This window comes from Oryza glaberrima, chromosome 12 (genome assembly GCF_000147395.1).
Source record: "Oryza glaberrima chromosome 12, OglaRS2, whole genome shotgun sequence".
Lineage (NCBI taxonomy): Eukaryota > Viridiplantae > Streptophyta > Magnoliopsida > Poales > Poaceae > Oryza > Oryza glaberrima.
Window position 1 is genome coordinate 1,485,898 of NC_068337.1, and position 14,935 is coordinate 1,500,832.

At 38.7% G+C, this 14,935-nt stretch overlaps 2 protein-coding genes across 3 annotated transcripts; one reads left to right on the plus strand and one right to left on the minus strand.

The window, feature by feature from the left end:
* Positions 1–2,311: 2,311 nt before the first annotated feature.
* Positions 2,312–10,248, plus strand: LOC127756813 (alpha-L-arabinofuranosidase 1-like). 2 transcript variants are annotated; one of them, XM_052282190.1, is made up of 18 exons: positions 2,312–2,662; positions 3,221–3,408; positions 3,882–3,936; positions 4,519–4,715; positions 5,107–5,228; positions 5,318–5,465; positions 5,772–5,841; positions 6,257–6,402; positions 6,496–6,541; positions 6,641–6,693; positions 6,855–6,999; positions 7,485–7,603; positions 7,705–7,776; positions 8,202–8,308; positions 8,614–8,670; positions 8,762–8,954; positions 9,136–9,279; positions 9,726–10,248. In XM_052282190.1, exons 2-18 carry the CDS (start codon positions 3,235–3,237, stop codon positions 9,849–9,851), a joined length of 1,974 nt encoding a protein of 657 aa, XP_052138150.1. In that variant the 5' UTR covers positions 2,312–2,662; positions 3,221–3,234; the 3' UTR covers positions 9,852–10,248. The 2 variants fall into 2 exon arrangements, with proteins under 2 accessions (XP_052138150.1, XP_052138152.1); XM_052282192.1 differs by lacking the exons at positions 2,312–2,662; positions 3,221–3,408 and having other exon boundaries at positions 3,897–3,936; positions 4,625–4,715.
* A 101-nt stretch (positions 10,249–10,349) lies between these two features.
* On the minus strand, positions 10,350–14,640 carry LOC127756814 (aladin-like). Its single transcript, XM_052282193.1, has 15 exons — positions 14,371–14,640; positions 14,222–14,277; positions 13,967–14,122; positions 13,653–13,767; positions 13,394–13,493; positions 13,085–13,270; positions 12,865–12,920; positions 12,690–12,777; positions 12,539–12,614; positions 11,748–11,847; positions 11,592–11,643; positions 11,008–11,145; positions 10,819–10,906; positions 10,669–10,736; positions 10,350–10,580 (listed from the first exon to the last, which is right to left on the minus strand). The coding sequence occupies exons 1-14, from the start codon at positions 14,426–14,428 to the stop codon at positions 10,683–10,685; spliced, it is 1,323 nt and encodes a 440-aa protein (XP_052138153.1). The 5' UTR covers positions 14,429–14,640; the 3' UTR covers positions 10,350–10,580; positions 10,669–10,682.
* Between the last annotated feature and the right edge of the window lie 295 nt (positions 14,641–14,935).

A 14,935-nucleotide genomic window follows, 5' to 3' on the forward strand; every position in this document is an offset into this window, starting at 1 on the left:
GGCCGAACGCCTCTGGCAAGCCATTGTGTTGCGCTCGGGCAGCAAACACCACGAGACTCATGGCGCTCACTATGTATCTCGAGATAAAATTCGATACCTCTAGATACTAAGTATCTCGAGATACCTCTAGATATTAGTGTAAAATTTTCTAGTTAAAATCTAATTCCTATGTATACTAAGTATCTCAAGATAAGAAAAAGGTGTAAAATTTAGGTGCCAAGATATCTTCTCAAGGATCGTAAAATTTCACTTGTTTTAGAGATGTCGGTACATGATGATTACAAGCATGCATGATGCATATCATATTTTACTATAAAGTTAATGCTCAATAACTGCTAAATCTTTTTTTTTTGAAAACCGAAGCCAGCTTAAGCTGGAGTTATATTAAGGAGGAGAGAAAGTATTTACAATATCATCAAGAAGGTGAAAGAAATTAGAGAGGGCGAGGAAAAAAAAACCAAAATAGAGCTACACATTGAACAAAAACCTAAGCGGATATTCTCGCAATGTCTTTTGCTCCACACATGCTCCATAGCTTGATTTCGTCTTGTATTTTGGCGAGTAGCTGCAGCATTGTTTTTTCTTGACTTCGAAACACCCTCCTGTTATGTTCACACCATATTTCTCATGCCACCAACAAGTGGATTGACTTGAGTGCTTTAGCCTTGCTTTTTCCTCCTTGAGATGTTCTTTTAATCCACCATTCCAACCGAGCTTCATTTTCATCATGTGGGTGGTCTATGTCGTGGCAGTTCAGGCTACTTAGAACCCTCTCCCAGATCTGACGCACGAAAGTGCAATCTTTGAAAAGATGTTGGGCGGTTTCAAGGTTCCTATAGCATAGTTGGCAGAAGTAGTTGTTTGGCCATTGTTTGACCTGTAGCCTGTCCGCTGTCCAAATCCTATTTTGTAATAGGAGCCATGCAAAATGTTTGCATTTGGAAGGTGCCCAATGCTTCCAAATCAGTTTTGCTGCAGCTGAGCTTATTCTGCCATTGAACTGTGCTATGTAGGCTGACTTTGCACTGTACTTTCCATTTCTCGTCCATCTCCAAGTTATGGTGTCCTCAACACCTTCTGTAGGAACAATGTCGCTATTCCACACATGGTAGAACACCTCAAAGAATTCATTAACAAGCTCGACTGTGAGGCTGTGCCTGATGTCTATTATCCATTGGTCATTTGCTAACCCTTCTTGGACCGTTCTACCTTTCCTTTTGGCATGGTTGTATAAGGCCGGGGCTAACTCCTTCAGTGGTTGTTCTCCAATCCAATTTGATTCCCAAAAGCTCGCTTTCCAACCATCACCTATAGTCACCTTGGTTGGAGAAGCAAAAAGCTTTTTTGTCCATTTCATCACAAGTAGGGGGTGTCCCTGCCCAAGGCTTGTTCGGGCTTTCCCAACTGAACCATAGCCATCACACTCTCAATGCTCGTGCAAATTTCTCTAAATCCAAGACTCCTAGTCCCCCAAATTTGGTGGGTGAACATACCGTTGGCCAATTTACTTTGCATTTGCCCGCACTAATCTCTTGGTCGCCTGCCCAAAGGAACCTCTTCCTAAATTTGTCCATGTCATGCAGGAAATTTTTGGGAGGTTTTAGTGCTGTGAGGAAGTATGTTGGTATAGAGGTTAGTACCGAAGTGACAGGGGTCTTCCTTCCTGCCTGTTGCAACAACTTCCCTTTCCAACCTGCAAGTCGGGATCCGAGCTTGTCCATGACTGGTTGGAGGTGCACTCTCTTGATTCTTCCCATTGTCAAAGGTAAATCTCAGCATCCAAGTGTGTCACCTCATCATCCACTTTAAGTTTTATTATTTATTGCTTTAGTCAGGTGTGATGTAATATGCATTAGTACATTTGCTTGTACATTCTTCTTTATTGCATTATATTGTTTGTTACAACAATGTGTGCATTTATGTCATTTCGTAAAATTCAGCAGATTATGTATGGAAGGGGACAAATAATATAATGTACTCGCACGTGGAAATCATCCAGCTGGTACATCAAGAGAACAAACAAAATGGAGACACAAAAAGTGAGATATTGGTTAAGCCATTGTTGGATGCACTTAATACAGGCAAATAGAGTATGCATACATTAAGAATGTCTTTGCCATTTCTGAGTGCATAATTAATGTTTATGTGGTCACGTACTTGCATCTTTTTCTTCCCCTCTTGTCCTTTGCAGCGTTCAATAATTTCATTGCCACCCAAATTCATCCATGTAAAAAATTTTATTCACATAACTAGGCACAATTAATAATTCAAGCTAGAAAGAGACGAACTTGGTCCGATTTGTGCTAGTACAAATACGGAAATACGGTCGTATTTTCTCGATCCCGGTCATGTCTAGCCCGGGAAGCAACAACCGAGCGGTTGCCCGTTCCGCCTTTCCACCGCTCGATCGAAGATGACAAGATCCGTCAGGAATTCAGGCTACAGATGTCACGTTGTGATGTAGCTTGCCGGCAAGCCCATACTTGTCTTGTTCATACTTCATAGCATCGCAGGCCTATTTAAGGATGCAAGCAGCATCACAGCTAAATTCCCTCCTGAGCTCCGCTAACACTATCGAAGCTTCACAAATTCTGTTCACGCACTTGTAGCTGTTGCCTCTCGTCTCCAAGTGTTGGAGGCAAAGGCGTACTTCGATCCGCAGGTCGAAAAGTTCTTTCTCTAGCCCCCCTAATCATGTTCCTGTTGTCGTGCAGTTTACGTGTTTGATGAAATGCCTGAGAGAAGGCCACTACTTTGCTTACCTTCTGTTCTTGATTCATTGCATGATAGATTCGTCTTCATTTCACTTTTTATGAACCTTCAAACCTTTGTTAGCTGATCATCAAATTCATCAATATATGTATGATGATGGGGAATCTTCCCCTGTTCCTCTAAAAAAAAAATCTTCTTTGACGGAGATTCTGTGGGATTCCACTAAACTTTACATGGGTTCAGTAGTGACTGTGGACGATCTTTGGAGTTCCGTTTGTTAGTGTTTGGTAGCGGACTTCTGTTGCGGCAGCTGCAGTTTCAATTTTCTAGTAGGTCTAATCCAATGATGCATACTGTTTTCTGTTAAATTTCTTGCTGTTTAACAACTCAATCGATTCCGTACTCTTCTTTTTACTGCTCCTTTTCTTACTCTATATCTCTATATGACTACTAGCGAAGTAGCAATGGTCTGAATTACAGTTTTTACTGACCTACTGTTGTTCGGCAGGCAGGACCGAGGGCATGGGTTCCAAAGATGCATTCTTTTGCACCTTCTGCTCCTTGCTTCTTTTTTGTTTCAGTTCCAAATGCCTATCTTCAGAGCTGGACCTGCCTCAGACAGCACTAGTAGAGGTTGATGCTTCATGGGAGGTTTCACGAAAGATCCCTGACACACTATTTGGATTATTTTTTGAGGTCAGATTTTGCTTATTTAGCTCTGTCAGTTCATCTTATCGCGTCACTTTCTCTGCAGGCATCAAAATATGTTAGGATGAGATCAATAATTTAGTCAACCTTACCTAACTGCTGCAGCTAGTCTTTTCAGTTGAATTTACCATTGTTCACACTACACTGCACTGTATTAACTATGGTGGTTCTTCATATATCTTCATGCAAATCTTCTTTCTGGTTTCAGAAAATAACTCCTATGTTGTACATGTTTTCTCATTCCACTATTTCCTTTTCCACCACTATTTTGTGTGGATGCCGGTGTTATAATTTTGTCTGCATTACTTCTAGTCAGGGAAAGAGGAGGGATTGGGGTGTGTGTGTGTGTGCGAAGATTTCTTTTGTTAGCGCTTGCTTTATATTCATTATGTGTTCACTGCAATCTGAATATTCTAGATTATGCTCGTCAGTCATGATAACTAGATCAGTGAACATTATAGGAAATTAACCATGCTGGAGCTGGTGGGATATGGGCGGAGCTTGTCAGTAACAGAGGTAACTCTCAGTTTGATAAACATTCCTCATGGAAGCTGTGAGAAGTGAATGGATGCACTTGACTAAGTTGAAGATTTGTTATTTACACAAAAATAGATAAATCAGTCCAAATATCAAGCAGTGAATCAGTTTCTTGCACTGCGCACATGTCAAAAAGACACATTGCAGGTTTTGCTGTATAAGAAATATTCTTATGTTCACATACATCCAATAGTCAATGAAGGAAATTAAAGTGTAAAGTGACATTTTTTTGCAAGTGATACACAATGCTATTTTACAAGAACAATATAGAACTCCTTGTCAACATTCGCAACTGCAGCCCTTTGCAATGCTCAAGTTTATTCATGAGAAAAAAAATCAACCCTTGTCAAATGCATTTACTATATTTATCCTCATTCATATTAATAACTGACATCAGGTTGCTTAATTTCTATTCCATATTTTGGCTTCTAAGTTGCTACAGAACAGAAAAGATTACAGTTCTGAATTAAAACCAAATGAAACAAAAGCATCTGTGTTTTATAATTTGTCATCAACATTGAAGTCTTGCTTTAACTGACTAATGCATGAATTATACTCCAGGATTTGAATCTGGAGGGCCCCACACCCCTTCTAACATCGATCCATGGTCTATCATTGGAGATGAATCCTCTATATACATCACAACTGATCGCTCATCTTGTTTCAGCAAAAATACTGTCGCTCTAAGGATGGAGATTCTCTGTGAGAATTGTCCAGCTGGCGGTGTTGGCATTTACAACCCAGGATTCTGGGGCATGGTATGAGTCCTTATCGATGTAAAATAACTCATTGTCCAAATAATCTTTTTTCTAAACAACAGTTACTGTACAATGCTGTCACTTAAAGGAAATACAGCAAAGTTGTGATCTTTTTTCCAAAAAGTTAAACTAATAGCTAACGTTACCTATATTTTGCTTGATTTCATTTTATGCTCATTTTTCTGACATAATGTTGTCTTTCTATGCAATAGTTCTGTTTTTTTTTACTTGGAAATATGAATATCTGTTATAGTTTTTCTTCCGACCATTTCTACTTTTATCTTCTGATATATATATATATATATATATATATATATATATATATATATATATATTTGCTTGGGATTTTACCATCTGATTTTTGGATGAACCTGTTCGTTCCAACTTCCAGAACATAGAAGAAGGAAAGACCTATAATCTAGTCATGTATATCAGATCATTAGAATCTGTGGAGTTGACAGCTTCTCTCACATGTTCAGATGGAATGCAAAATCTGGCATCAGTCTCTATACAGTATGTATCTTTGACATAACACTGAAATAAATAATTCTTGATGTGTTTTTCGTTTATGATTGAAAGGATTGCATATTGAAATGTTGCAGAGAGATTGATCCGTCAAATTGGACAAAGATAGAGATGCAATTATTGGCTCAAGGAACATGCAGAACTTCAAGACTTGAATTAACAAGTATGAAAAGGGGAGTAATTTGGTTTGATCAAGTGTCACTCATGCCATCAGACACATACAAGGTTCACTGCATTTTCATCCTGCTATTGGCTACTGACAGTCATGAGCATGCTTTGCTATGGGAGTAGCCAGTGAATATTCATCCACTGCTTTGTGCCGCAGCTAATGTACTAGCAGAATTATAAGTTATTCATAAATGCGTAGGAAACATGTTGATTCAATCTCATTGTTAATTAGTGATACTTAATAAATCTACTTATATTCATTTTCACAAAACTTTGGAAAAAAAAAGTCCTCATTTGTTTATTGCTAGACCATGCTTATTAGTTTCCGCATTTGTTAACGGGAAATTTCTTATATATGTACAGGGCCATGGTTTTCGTAAGGAGCTAATATACATGCTTTTGGAATTAAGGCCACAGTTCCTACGTTTTCCTGGTATTTCTTATGTTCCCAAAAATCATATTTTAACTAGAATTAGACCAAAATGAACAGTTAGATAACTAAAACTAAACCTGAACATGCATACAATCATAAGAATTTTATGATTTTTGCCGGGTAATATGAATTAATAGTGATAATATATTGTATTTACTGTGTGATTCTATTTTGTGGTTATGCATGCTTTGCAAGAGGACTTCTAAACCAATTCTGGGATACTAACAAGCATAAATAATTAAGAAATAATACTCCAGAGTAAAGCATCAAAAAGTTGTGGTCAATTAGTACGAAACCAGCATGATTGTAGATTTATCTATATTTGCATTATATATGGTTCCATGATTGCAGCAACTAACTTTTGAACAATTCTACACATATATTGAGTCAAAATTTTGTATCACAATTATGACAGGGGGGTGCTTTGTTGAAGGTGATTGGTTAAGAAATGCTTTCAGGTGGAGAGAAACTATTGGTCCATGGGAACAGAGACCTGGGCACTTTGGAGATGTTTGGAATTATTGGACCGATGATGGCCTAGGATATTATGAGTTTCTCCAGGTATATGTTGATTAATGCAATCTGAGTTTTTTTTTATCTCTTCTGCTACCAACATATCTAACCAAATATTTCTACCGAAATTTTCATGGAAAGCTTGCTGAAGACCTGGGTGCTGCCCCTATTTGGGTGTTCAATGTTGGTAATACATTCTAATTATTTAAAATTTTCCTGTTTTACCATATCTTTTCTCATCGCTAGCATGCCCATTACCAGCTTACAATTTTACCTTGAAATTTAGGGATCAGCCACCATGATGAAGTTGATACCATCATAATTGAACCTTTTGTTAAGGTACGTTAAATGCCAAAAGTAAGAATAGTCATCCAAATAGAACTGGGTAGAGGATTACTCCGGTTCGACTTTTCCTTATTGCAGATGCCATCGTAGCAAAACAAAATGTTTTCTATGCATTTGTCATTCTTTAAGTACATTATTTTCTTTTCTATTTATAGGATGTATTGGATAGTCTTGAATTTGCAAGGGGAAGCGCAGAATCAACATGGGGCTCTGTTAGAGCTGCAATGGGGCATCCCGAACGGTTCCCACTGAAGTATGTTGCTATTGGAAATGAAGATTGTGGGAAGGAATTTTACCGAGGTATATTTTTATTAATCAGAATTTGACATACTACTGATCCCATTTGTTGTCAATGCCATAGTTGTTTTCCTTAGGTTGGTACATCTATAGGCTGAAATGGTGTGATGGCCAAGTGTACTTAACACAAAATCCCTCATCATATATGACTGCATATCTAAAACCACTTATTTTCCTTCTTCTTTACCCCTTGTTTTTCTTTGTTTGTATGCCGTCGTTACTTTGTGGAGTCAACTACAATTATGGCAAAACAATTTCATCCTTACAGATAAGCATAATAAAAATATAAACATTCGCAACAAATAATAGATGAAAATAGAATGGATGTAACTTTGAGCTATTTATGTCATCAGTTTCTGAGGATAGATTTTCTTTGCACATGAAGTTACTATAACATTCACTAATTTCATGAAAATACCAGAGAGCTAGCCAATAGTATCCCACTTGTCCCCGAGTTGCCCATGATGGTTTTGAATCCTATCTTACAGGAAATTACCTCAAGTTTTATGATGCTATACGCAAGGCCTATCCAGACATTCAAATGATTTCAAACTGTGATGGATCATCTAGGCCGCTTGACCATCCTGCTGATTTGTACGATTTTCATGTAATCTTCATTCCATTTTCACTGTTTAAATACTGTCTCATTACTTCTAACAGACTTTTCATTGTGCTTTTATTAAGATGCACTCTGACATATTTTTTCAGGTATATACCAGTGCTGCTAATCTTTTTATCATGAAGAATAAATTTGACAGGACATCACGCATCGGGCCTAAGGTATTTTTCAGTCCTTGTTTGGATGGTCAGGGATCCGTGGCCATCACGGCCCATCCAAAATATGGACTTTGTTTTTGTGATTTATTCTGGCAATAGATATATCCTCGAAATACTCCTATATGGGTTGGTCTTTAATTGACCTATCATCCTAACTTTGGTGGAATATTTTTAGGACATTATTTTTTTTCCATGTTATTCTACCTGAGGCTGGCCACTGGCATGTTTATTTATTAAATTTCTTCAGAAATTATATTGAAGTCATAATATTATATGTGTAACTTCCATTAATGATAGTGTTCTAGTGTCACAACACTTCAGCCGGCTTTGTTTCTCTGTATCATTACAGTTCTCTTGCATCCCGACGCCCTAGGATATTGGATACACAGAAAGTACTTATTAATTACTATGCTATGATCCTGTTCCAGGTATTTGTCAGTGAGTACGCTGTCAATGAACAAAGGGATGCTGGTAAAGGAAGCCTTCTTGCTTCACTGGCTGAGGCTGCTTTCCTTACTGGGTTTGAGAAAAATAGGTGATCTCTCTCACTTCTTCCTTTCTTTGGATAATCTCTCATTCCATATTCTTGGGACTAACTGAATCGTGCATGCAGCTGTATTTAGATCATTCATGACTTTTCCAGGATAAATTTCAGTATTGTCTTGGATAATTAGTAGTTTATGACCCTATTCAGATAATCACATTTGGAACAAAGGGAAAATGTCTGTTGTTCAGAAATTACAAGATAATGAATAATACACGTATTGTAAATATTAATAGTGAGCAGCAAGAATACTCTATCATGAATAAATTAAAAGTGTATGTCCTGTTTATCTGCAGTGATGTTGTTCAGATGGCAAGTTATGCACCACTCTTTGTAAATGACAATGACAGCACGTTAGTACCTCCAGCTTTGCTCCTTTTTATTTCCAACGTTCTTGTTGGTCACAAGTACGCGAGTTTGACTAGATCTTAATGTAATGATCAGCTGGAACCCAGATGCAATTGTGTTCAATTCATGGCAGCAGTATGGCACTCCTAGTTATTGGGTGCAGACATATTTCCGTGAATCAAGTGGTTCTGTGATTCATCCGATTACGATCAGTTCCAGATATTCTGATTCATTGGCTGCTTCTGCAATCACCTGGCAAGACTCTGAGGATATCTTTCTGAGAGTAAAGGTAAACTAACCATTCCAGTTTCTCCTAATTTGCATACCCTTGCAGCAATTCATTACACAAGCACCTAAATGTTTTGAATGATTTAGTTACAACGATATAAAACTGATTCAACTACTGCATACTTGGATAACATCTCTTTGGATTTTAGAACATATGTTGATCTTCAAAAGATCTTCTGCAGATAGTAAACTTTGGGCCAAATGCTGTGAACCTCACAATATCTTCGAGAGGACTTCAAGATGGCGTCAACACTGCAAAATCAACTGTGACTGTTCTCACATCCGGCAACTTTCTGGATGAAAATTCATTTAGTGAACCAAACAAGGCAAGACAACCATTGTTTCCATCACAAGTTTCTTGTTTCATAACCATGCACTGAATTTAGCAGAGGGCAACCTTACCATTACATATTTACAGTCTGCCAATATATATGCAAGCCGTATGACTTATTTAATCAAGTAGTGTATGTTATACATAAGGCATAAACTTTTGTAGTCTTATAGATGTCCTCTCCTCTGTCTTTTTTTTTTCACCGAGCCCTCTCCTCTGTCTTTCAGTTTTATCTGTAAGTTTTCCAGGAAATAGTTTATTTGGTTATGTCTCAATGTCTGGAATCATTTCCTACAAGTATTTCTAGAAGTTGCACCTTTTTTTGATAGAGTTGCCAAAATTTAGTTTGGAGAGTCTGTTAGAGATGCTCTAACACGCAATATTCTCAGGTGTTGGCGAGTTCATCTAACATACAAGTATCTTTGTGAATGACGCATGCAGGTCGTGCCGGTTGAAAGCGAGCTGCCAAATGCTGCAGAGGTGATGGAAGCAGTGCTCCCTCCTTTTTCATTCACTTCGTTTGACCTCGCTCTGGATCAATACAGCAAGCTCGTAGCAGAGATGTGAAGCAATGATGCATAGTTTCAACAGAGAAACAGGATGTTCACATGAGATGTGGTGCCTGAATTTCAGAAACACTTGGTGTGATCCTGCTGTTTATGACGCTGCAAGCATAGTTTAAGGTTTGTCACGTTATTGAACCTAGGGGTAACGCTAATTAATATCCTTGTCAATAAGCTATCCCCTTGATCACTGAACTCTGGTTACTCAGAGCTTGAATGGATTCTCAGTTAATCTGGATAAGCAAACAGAAGGGAAAATGTAGGGTTGATGAGAAATGGTCCTGCATGTTTACCTTGTGTTCCCCCAAGTGATAAGATTGACATTTAATAATGCAGCAGAACATATCTGTGATATCTCAAACGTAAGTCCAATAAAAACTGATCAAGCCTTTCAGTGAAGGTTTCTTACCATGCGATAGTGCAGTAAATTAATGACAACCGTAATCATGCACTAAATGGACACATGGTAAGAGTAAGACAATGGTGTCTTTGCTTAGGGAACTGCACAAACACAAGCGTAGCCAATACATTTCCCCATCCAAATAAGTATAGTACATACATTTTGTAATGCTACCAAATACATTTCAGTTTTTTTTCCTACTTGTCTCCATTCAATAGCATCGCTTCCATAGGGCAGAAATTTACATACAAGAGGATAACAATCATAGTAGCATTTTTTTTAATATAATTCAATAGTATGCCAATCATCTCTTGACCCAGCGAGCTTTCCTTACTGGACGAAAAAAGGAAATTCAATTAAGAAACATCGCTGATATCGTGCCACCAAAGTAAATGACTTTCAGGCAGCCAAAGAGATTTACCTCCTCTTAGGGAGTCAATGAGGACGAAGTATGAGGGGATATGTACAACACCAGCCACTGCTCCAGCACTGCATGAACAGTTGAATAACTATGTGAGCAACCATAATTATCATTTAACTAATAGGCTCAAAACTTTTGATGATCTCATACCACAGAAAGCAATGGTCCTTGCTTAAATTTGCTATGGAAGGCAAATGCAAGTGGCTTTGCTCCATCTCCAGGTCCTCTTATGAATCCACTGTATATGCACATTGGAAATTCGTCAGACAATGGTCCAAAATTATCAAGATTCAATGTTCATGACCAAGATAACATGGTAAATTAGAGGACTGCACTTACACTAGTGAAACTGAGACAAGTGGAGATCTCCTCACATCATAGACAGCAACAAGGCCATGATACATTTCATTACCATCTTTGAATGATAATGCCAAGCGCTCTCCTGAAGAATCCCATGCTAATTTATCTATGCCTCGGCTAGATGAACCAGAGAAAGCTAGCATAAATAAGTATATGGACTGGACAACAAGTTACTTTTCTAGGCTGTAATGGATGAAATGATAGACTTTTGAGCATGTAAAGGTTCATCCTAAATGAAAGCATCTGAGTATATACTAAAATGGCAAGAGACAGACTTTTTACAAGCCAGATCTAAAGATATTTTGAAAAAAAAAATGGTTGAGGCGCTTCAATTGATTAGGGAGAACTTGCCTTTACTTGCTAATGATCCTAAGTTACATACCATAAGTGATTTATTTAAAACCATACAATCCATATCATGAATGACTTCCCAACCAGATGCAGATGTGGTTATTCAAAATATCATCAGTTAAAGTTAGCATTGAAGACAGCAGTAAAATATGTTCCATCGGGTCCACAAGAAGTTAGGAGTATAGAATGGTAGGTACTGCCACTGTTGTTACCTGACAATCAGAGAGGAAATTTCAGGTAGTTCGACTGGTAGGAGATGGGCATCTGAAGTCAATGAACACAACACAATGTTCAGGATTCAGACAATAAACATAATACTGTAACTTCACATAAAAATGCTGTGGTGAGATGAGGGTAGCTGTCCATACCTAAAGATGGTGGCTTTGATGAGAAGTGAATTGAGCCCAGTGTTGTTGAGTTAGAAAAGGATAATAATGCAGTACGGCCTTCTGGGTCCCAATTTGCTCCCTGGTATGAAAGCAAGATTAAAAAAAAAAAGCATCATAACTCCAAAATTAATCACAACACCCATATTTCATTCAAAATACTGCTTTAAGGGGGGGGGGGGGGGGAATGTATATATTACAAGTGAATGAGATATGTTTGCTGTAAAACTGACCTTATGTGATATACTTGGGAAGGTTCAAATTAAGTTGAGCTTTATGTAATATTTACAATTTATAAAGTCAACTGAACCAAAAATCAACTTTTGAACAAGCAATTGATCTTGTTGGCAAACAAAAGTATAGCTGTTGAAATGACAATACATTAACAAGTAAAAAGGTACTGCAAGGTAGTCATAAATACAAAATAAACCCAAGTTCAGAAGCTTGATACAGGCATGTTTAAAATGTATATATCTTAAAACAACTGGTTATATAAGTTAATATGTTGTATCAATCTTCAGAATCATGCTAAACGCACTTGTTTTCAAGATAAATACATGTACAAAATCAGAAAGAAAGTTACATATACAATTTTGAAATGGGTCTGAGATAACAATTCTTGAGTTAAAACTGGACCCAATAACCCATAACATGCAAAGCATTTGCCCTTTCATTTCATGACTTAATTAAGAATCCATTCCTTGCAACATGGTAAACAATAATGTTGAATGTTAAACAATACTTATTTAAAGAGTGAAGATACTACTACTTACAGACACATATCCATTAGATGAAGACCATGGTTCTGACGTCCATGTATTTGTTTCCCATAAGTGAAAAGTTCCATCACTAATTAAAAAAGGAAAACTATATAAATCTTCAAAAGGTATGAGCAATGAAAATAACTAAAGTTGAAGTTCATACAGCTTAGCAGTTAAAAGGTAATCTCCACTAGGTGACCACCGCACTAATGATATACTACTTAATCCACGTTTTATAGGCGTTCCCAACCCTGAAGCAGAAGAAAATCTAAAGATATTAGCATGCAGTTCTGTGTAAGATGGAATTGGGTATCTGCATTCTGATGACATTTAGATACCTTGAGAAACATCCCAAATTGTGAATGATGGGCTATTACAAGAGGCAGATACCAAGTATGTGGAGATATATGTCAAGGAATATTGTCTAGAGTCACTGATATTTTTTCTGTTTGCAAGTGAAGACATATTATTTGTTTTAGGTTACATTTTTTTTATTTTTCAAATAAAAGAGATGAATGATACTTATGATTAAATGCTATACTGAAAACTTATAAAGGATATCTTCCATCAGGTTTCCAACAAAGTGCGCTAACTAGCTCAGCAGAAGAACCACGGAGAATGTCCACGAGTATCCATTGACCACTGGAACCTCTAGGAAAGGCACCAAAAGAAGAAGAGGTGACACCAGATTTCACAGATGCAACATTGCCAGGATATGATGCTGACCAGAGGCATATCCCTCCCCTGAAAATAATAATAATAAAAGTTAATCTAATAGTAGATTGTGCCACCAGGTATTATGACATGAAAAGAATATCAAAACAAATCTTTAATAGTGCTCTAGTATATGGCGGCAGTAGGACATACTTGCACCCAACTGCAATCACCTTTCCACTATTTGGCCTCCATTCAACAGCTTTAACATCCTTTTGATGGTCACTTGTTAGAATGTAGGATTCTTTATTATCTGTTCAGAGAATACAAATGATTAGTTGTTGGCTTCAGCTGAGTTGAGAAACATACTTCAGTTCATTAAATACAAGAATAAATGTTCATATAGCCATCATGCTTCAGTTCATCATATCTATCTTATTAATACAACATAAGAAAGTTCAGCAGATCTCACCTGGCTCCTCAAAGTCATGAACTGTAACTTGGTTCTTCCCAGATACAAATGCCAAGCAATGCTTGTGAGGATTCCAACTTACTTTCTGGGTATCAATTTCTTGTAGCAGATTTGGCTGCGAAAACAAAAGATTTGTCGTAAGTACTAAAGTACAGTTGTTAAAAAAATCTATCCTGAGCACTTTGCACACAAAAATAAGCTTGTGTGTAGATTTTGGGTGAACAACGAGAATGGGGCAATATATGACAGAAAAGCAGTAAAATCATGAATGCAAGCAATTGATTCACTAAGATATGATGAAGAACCAAACTCACATCGCACGAAGGGAAGAGCATTTGTTTGAAGGACTCAGCTATGGTGGAAGCTAAACTTGTTCTGGGGACAACTTCAGCAGGCTCAGCAGCTTCAGTGACAGCAGGAGGCTCGTGGGTCGCATCCGGCTGGAAAGGAATCGGGCTGAAGACCATTCCCTGGAAACCCCAAATTGAAGTTTCAATTAGAGGCCTAATAAAATTAGTGTTGTGAAAAAGAAAAAGAAATTATTGCGAGGGGGAGGAGAGTGTACTGACGAGGACATCCCCGTAGGCATCCTTGGCTCGATCATCGGACAGCGCATCCGCCACAACTGCAACGCACAGATTTGGACAGCCGATTGAGAGAAAACAAGGAGGAGAGGAGATCGGGGTGGAGAAAGCAAGGAGGTGGAGGGATACCATACCGAGGTCACGGTTGATCTCGCAGACGGTGACGCCGCCGGGCGGAGGGAAGCTCGGCATGGTATCCGAGCGGGCGGAGAGGTTTTGTTCGCACCTGGACCTGGGGAGGAGCTTGGCGGCGAGGCTGTGGCCGGCGTGGAGCTTGACGGCGACGGCGACGAGAGGGGAGGTGTTGGTTTCCTCCTTAAACCCTCGCCATCCGCACGGGAGGAGAAGAACGGACGGTGTAGATGATCCTGTCCCTGATCCAACGGCGACAGATAGAGAGATGAGAGGAGGGTCCCCAAACCCCCCCCCCCCCCCCCCCCACCCAGGCCCCAACCACCAACCTCAACCACAACAAGGGTGAAGAGAGGCTTCCGCTTCCTCTTCCTCTTCTTCTTCCTTTGCCGGCTCCCCGTCGACCCTCGCCGCCCTCGCGCTCGTCCGCACAAGCTGCAACTGCAACCCCAGCATCCACCCTCATCCGGACCTACCCAATCTCCTAGACGACATCACCGTTTCAGCTTCCCCGGCGAGCATCCACCATTCCACCACCTGCTGTACTCCTCAGCTTCGTCCTTGTGA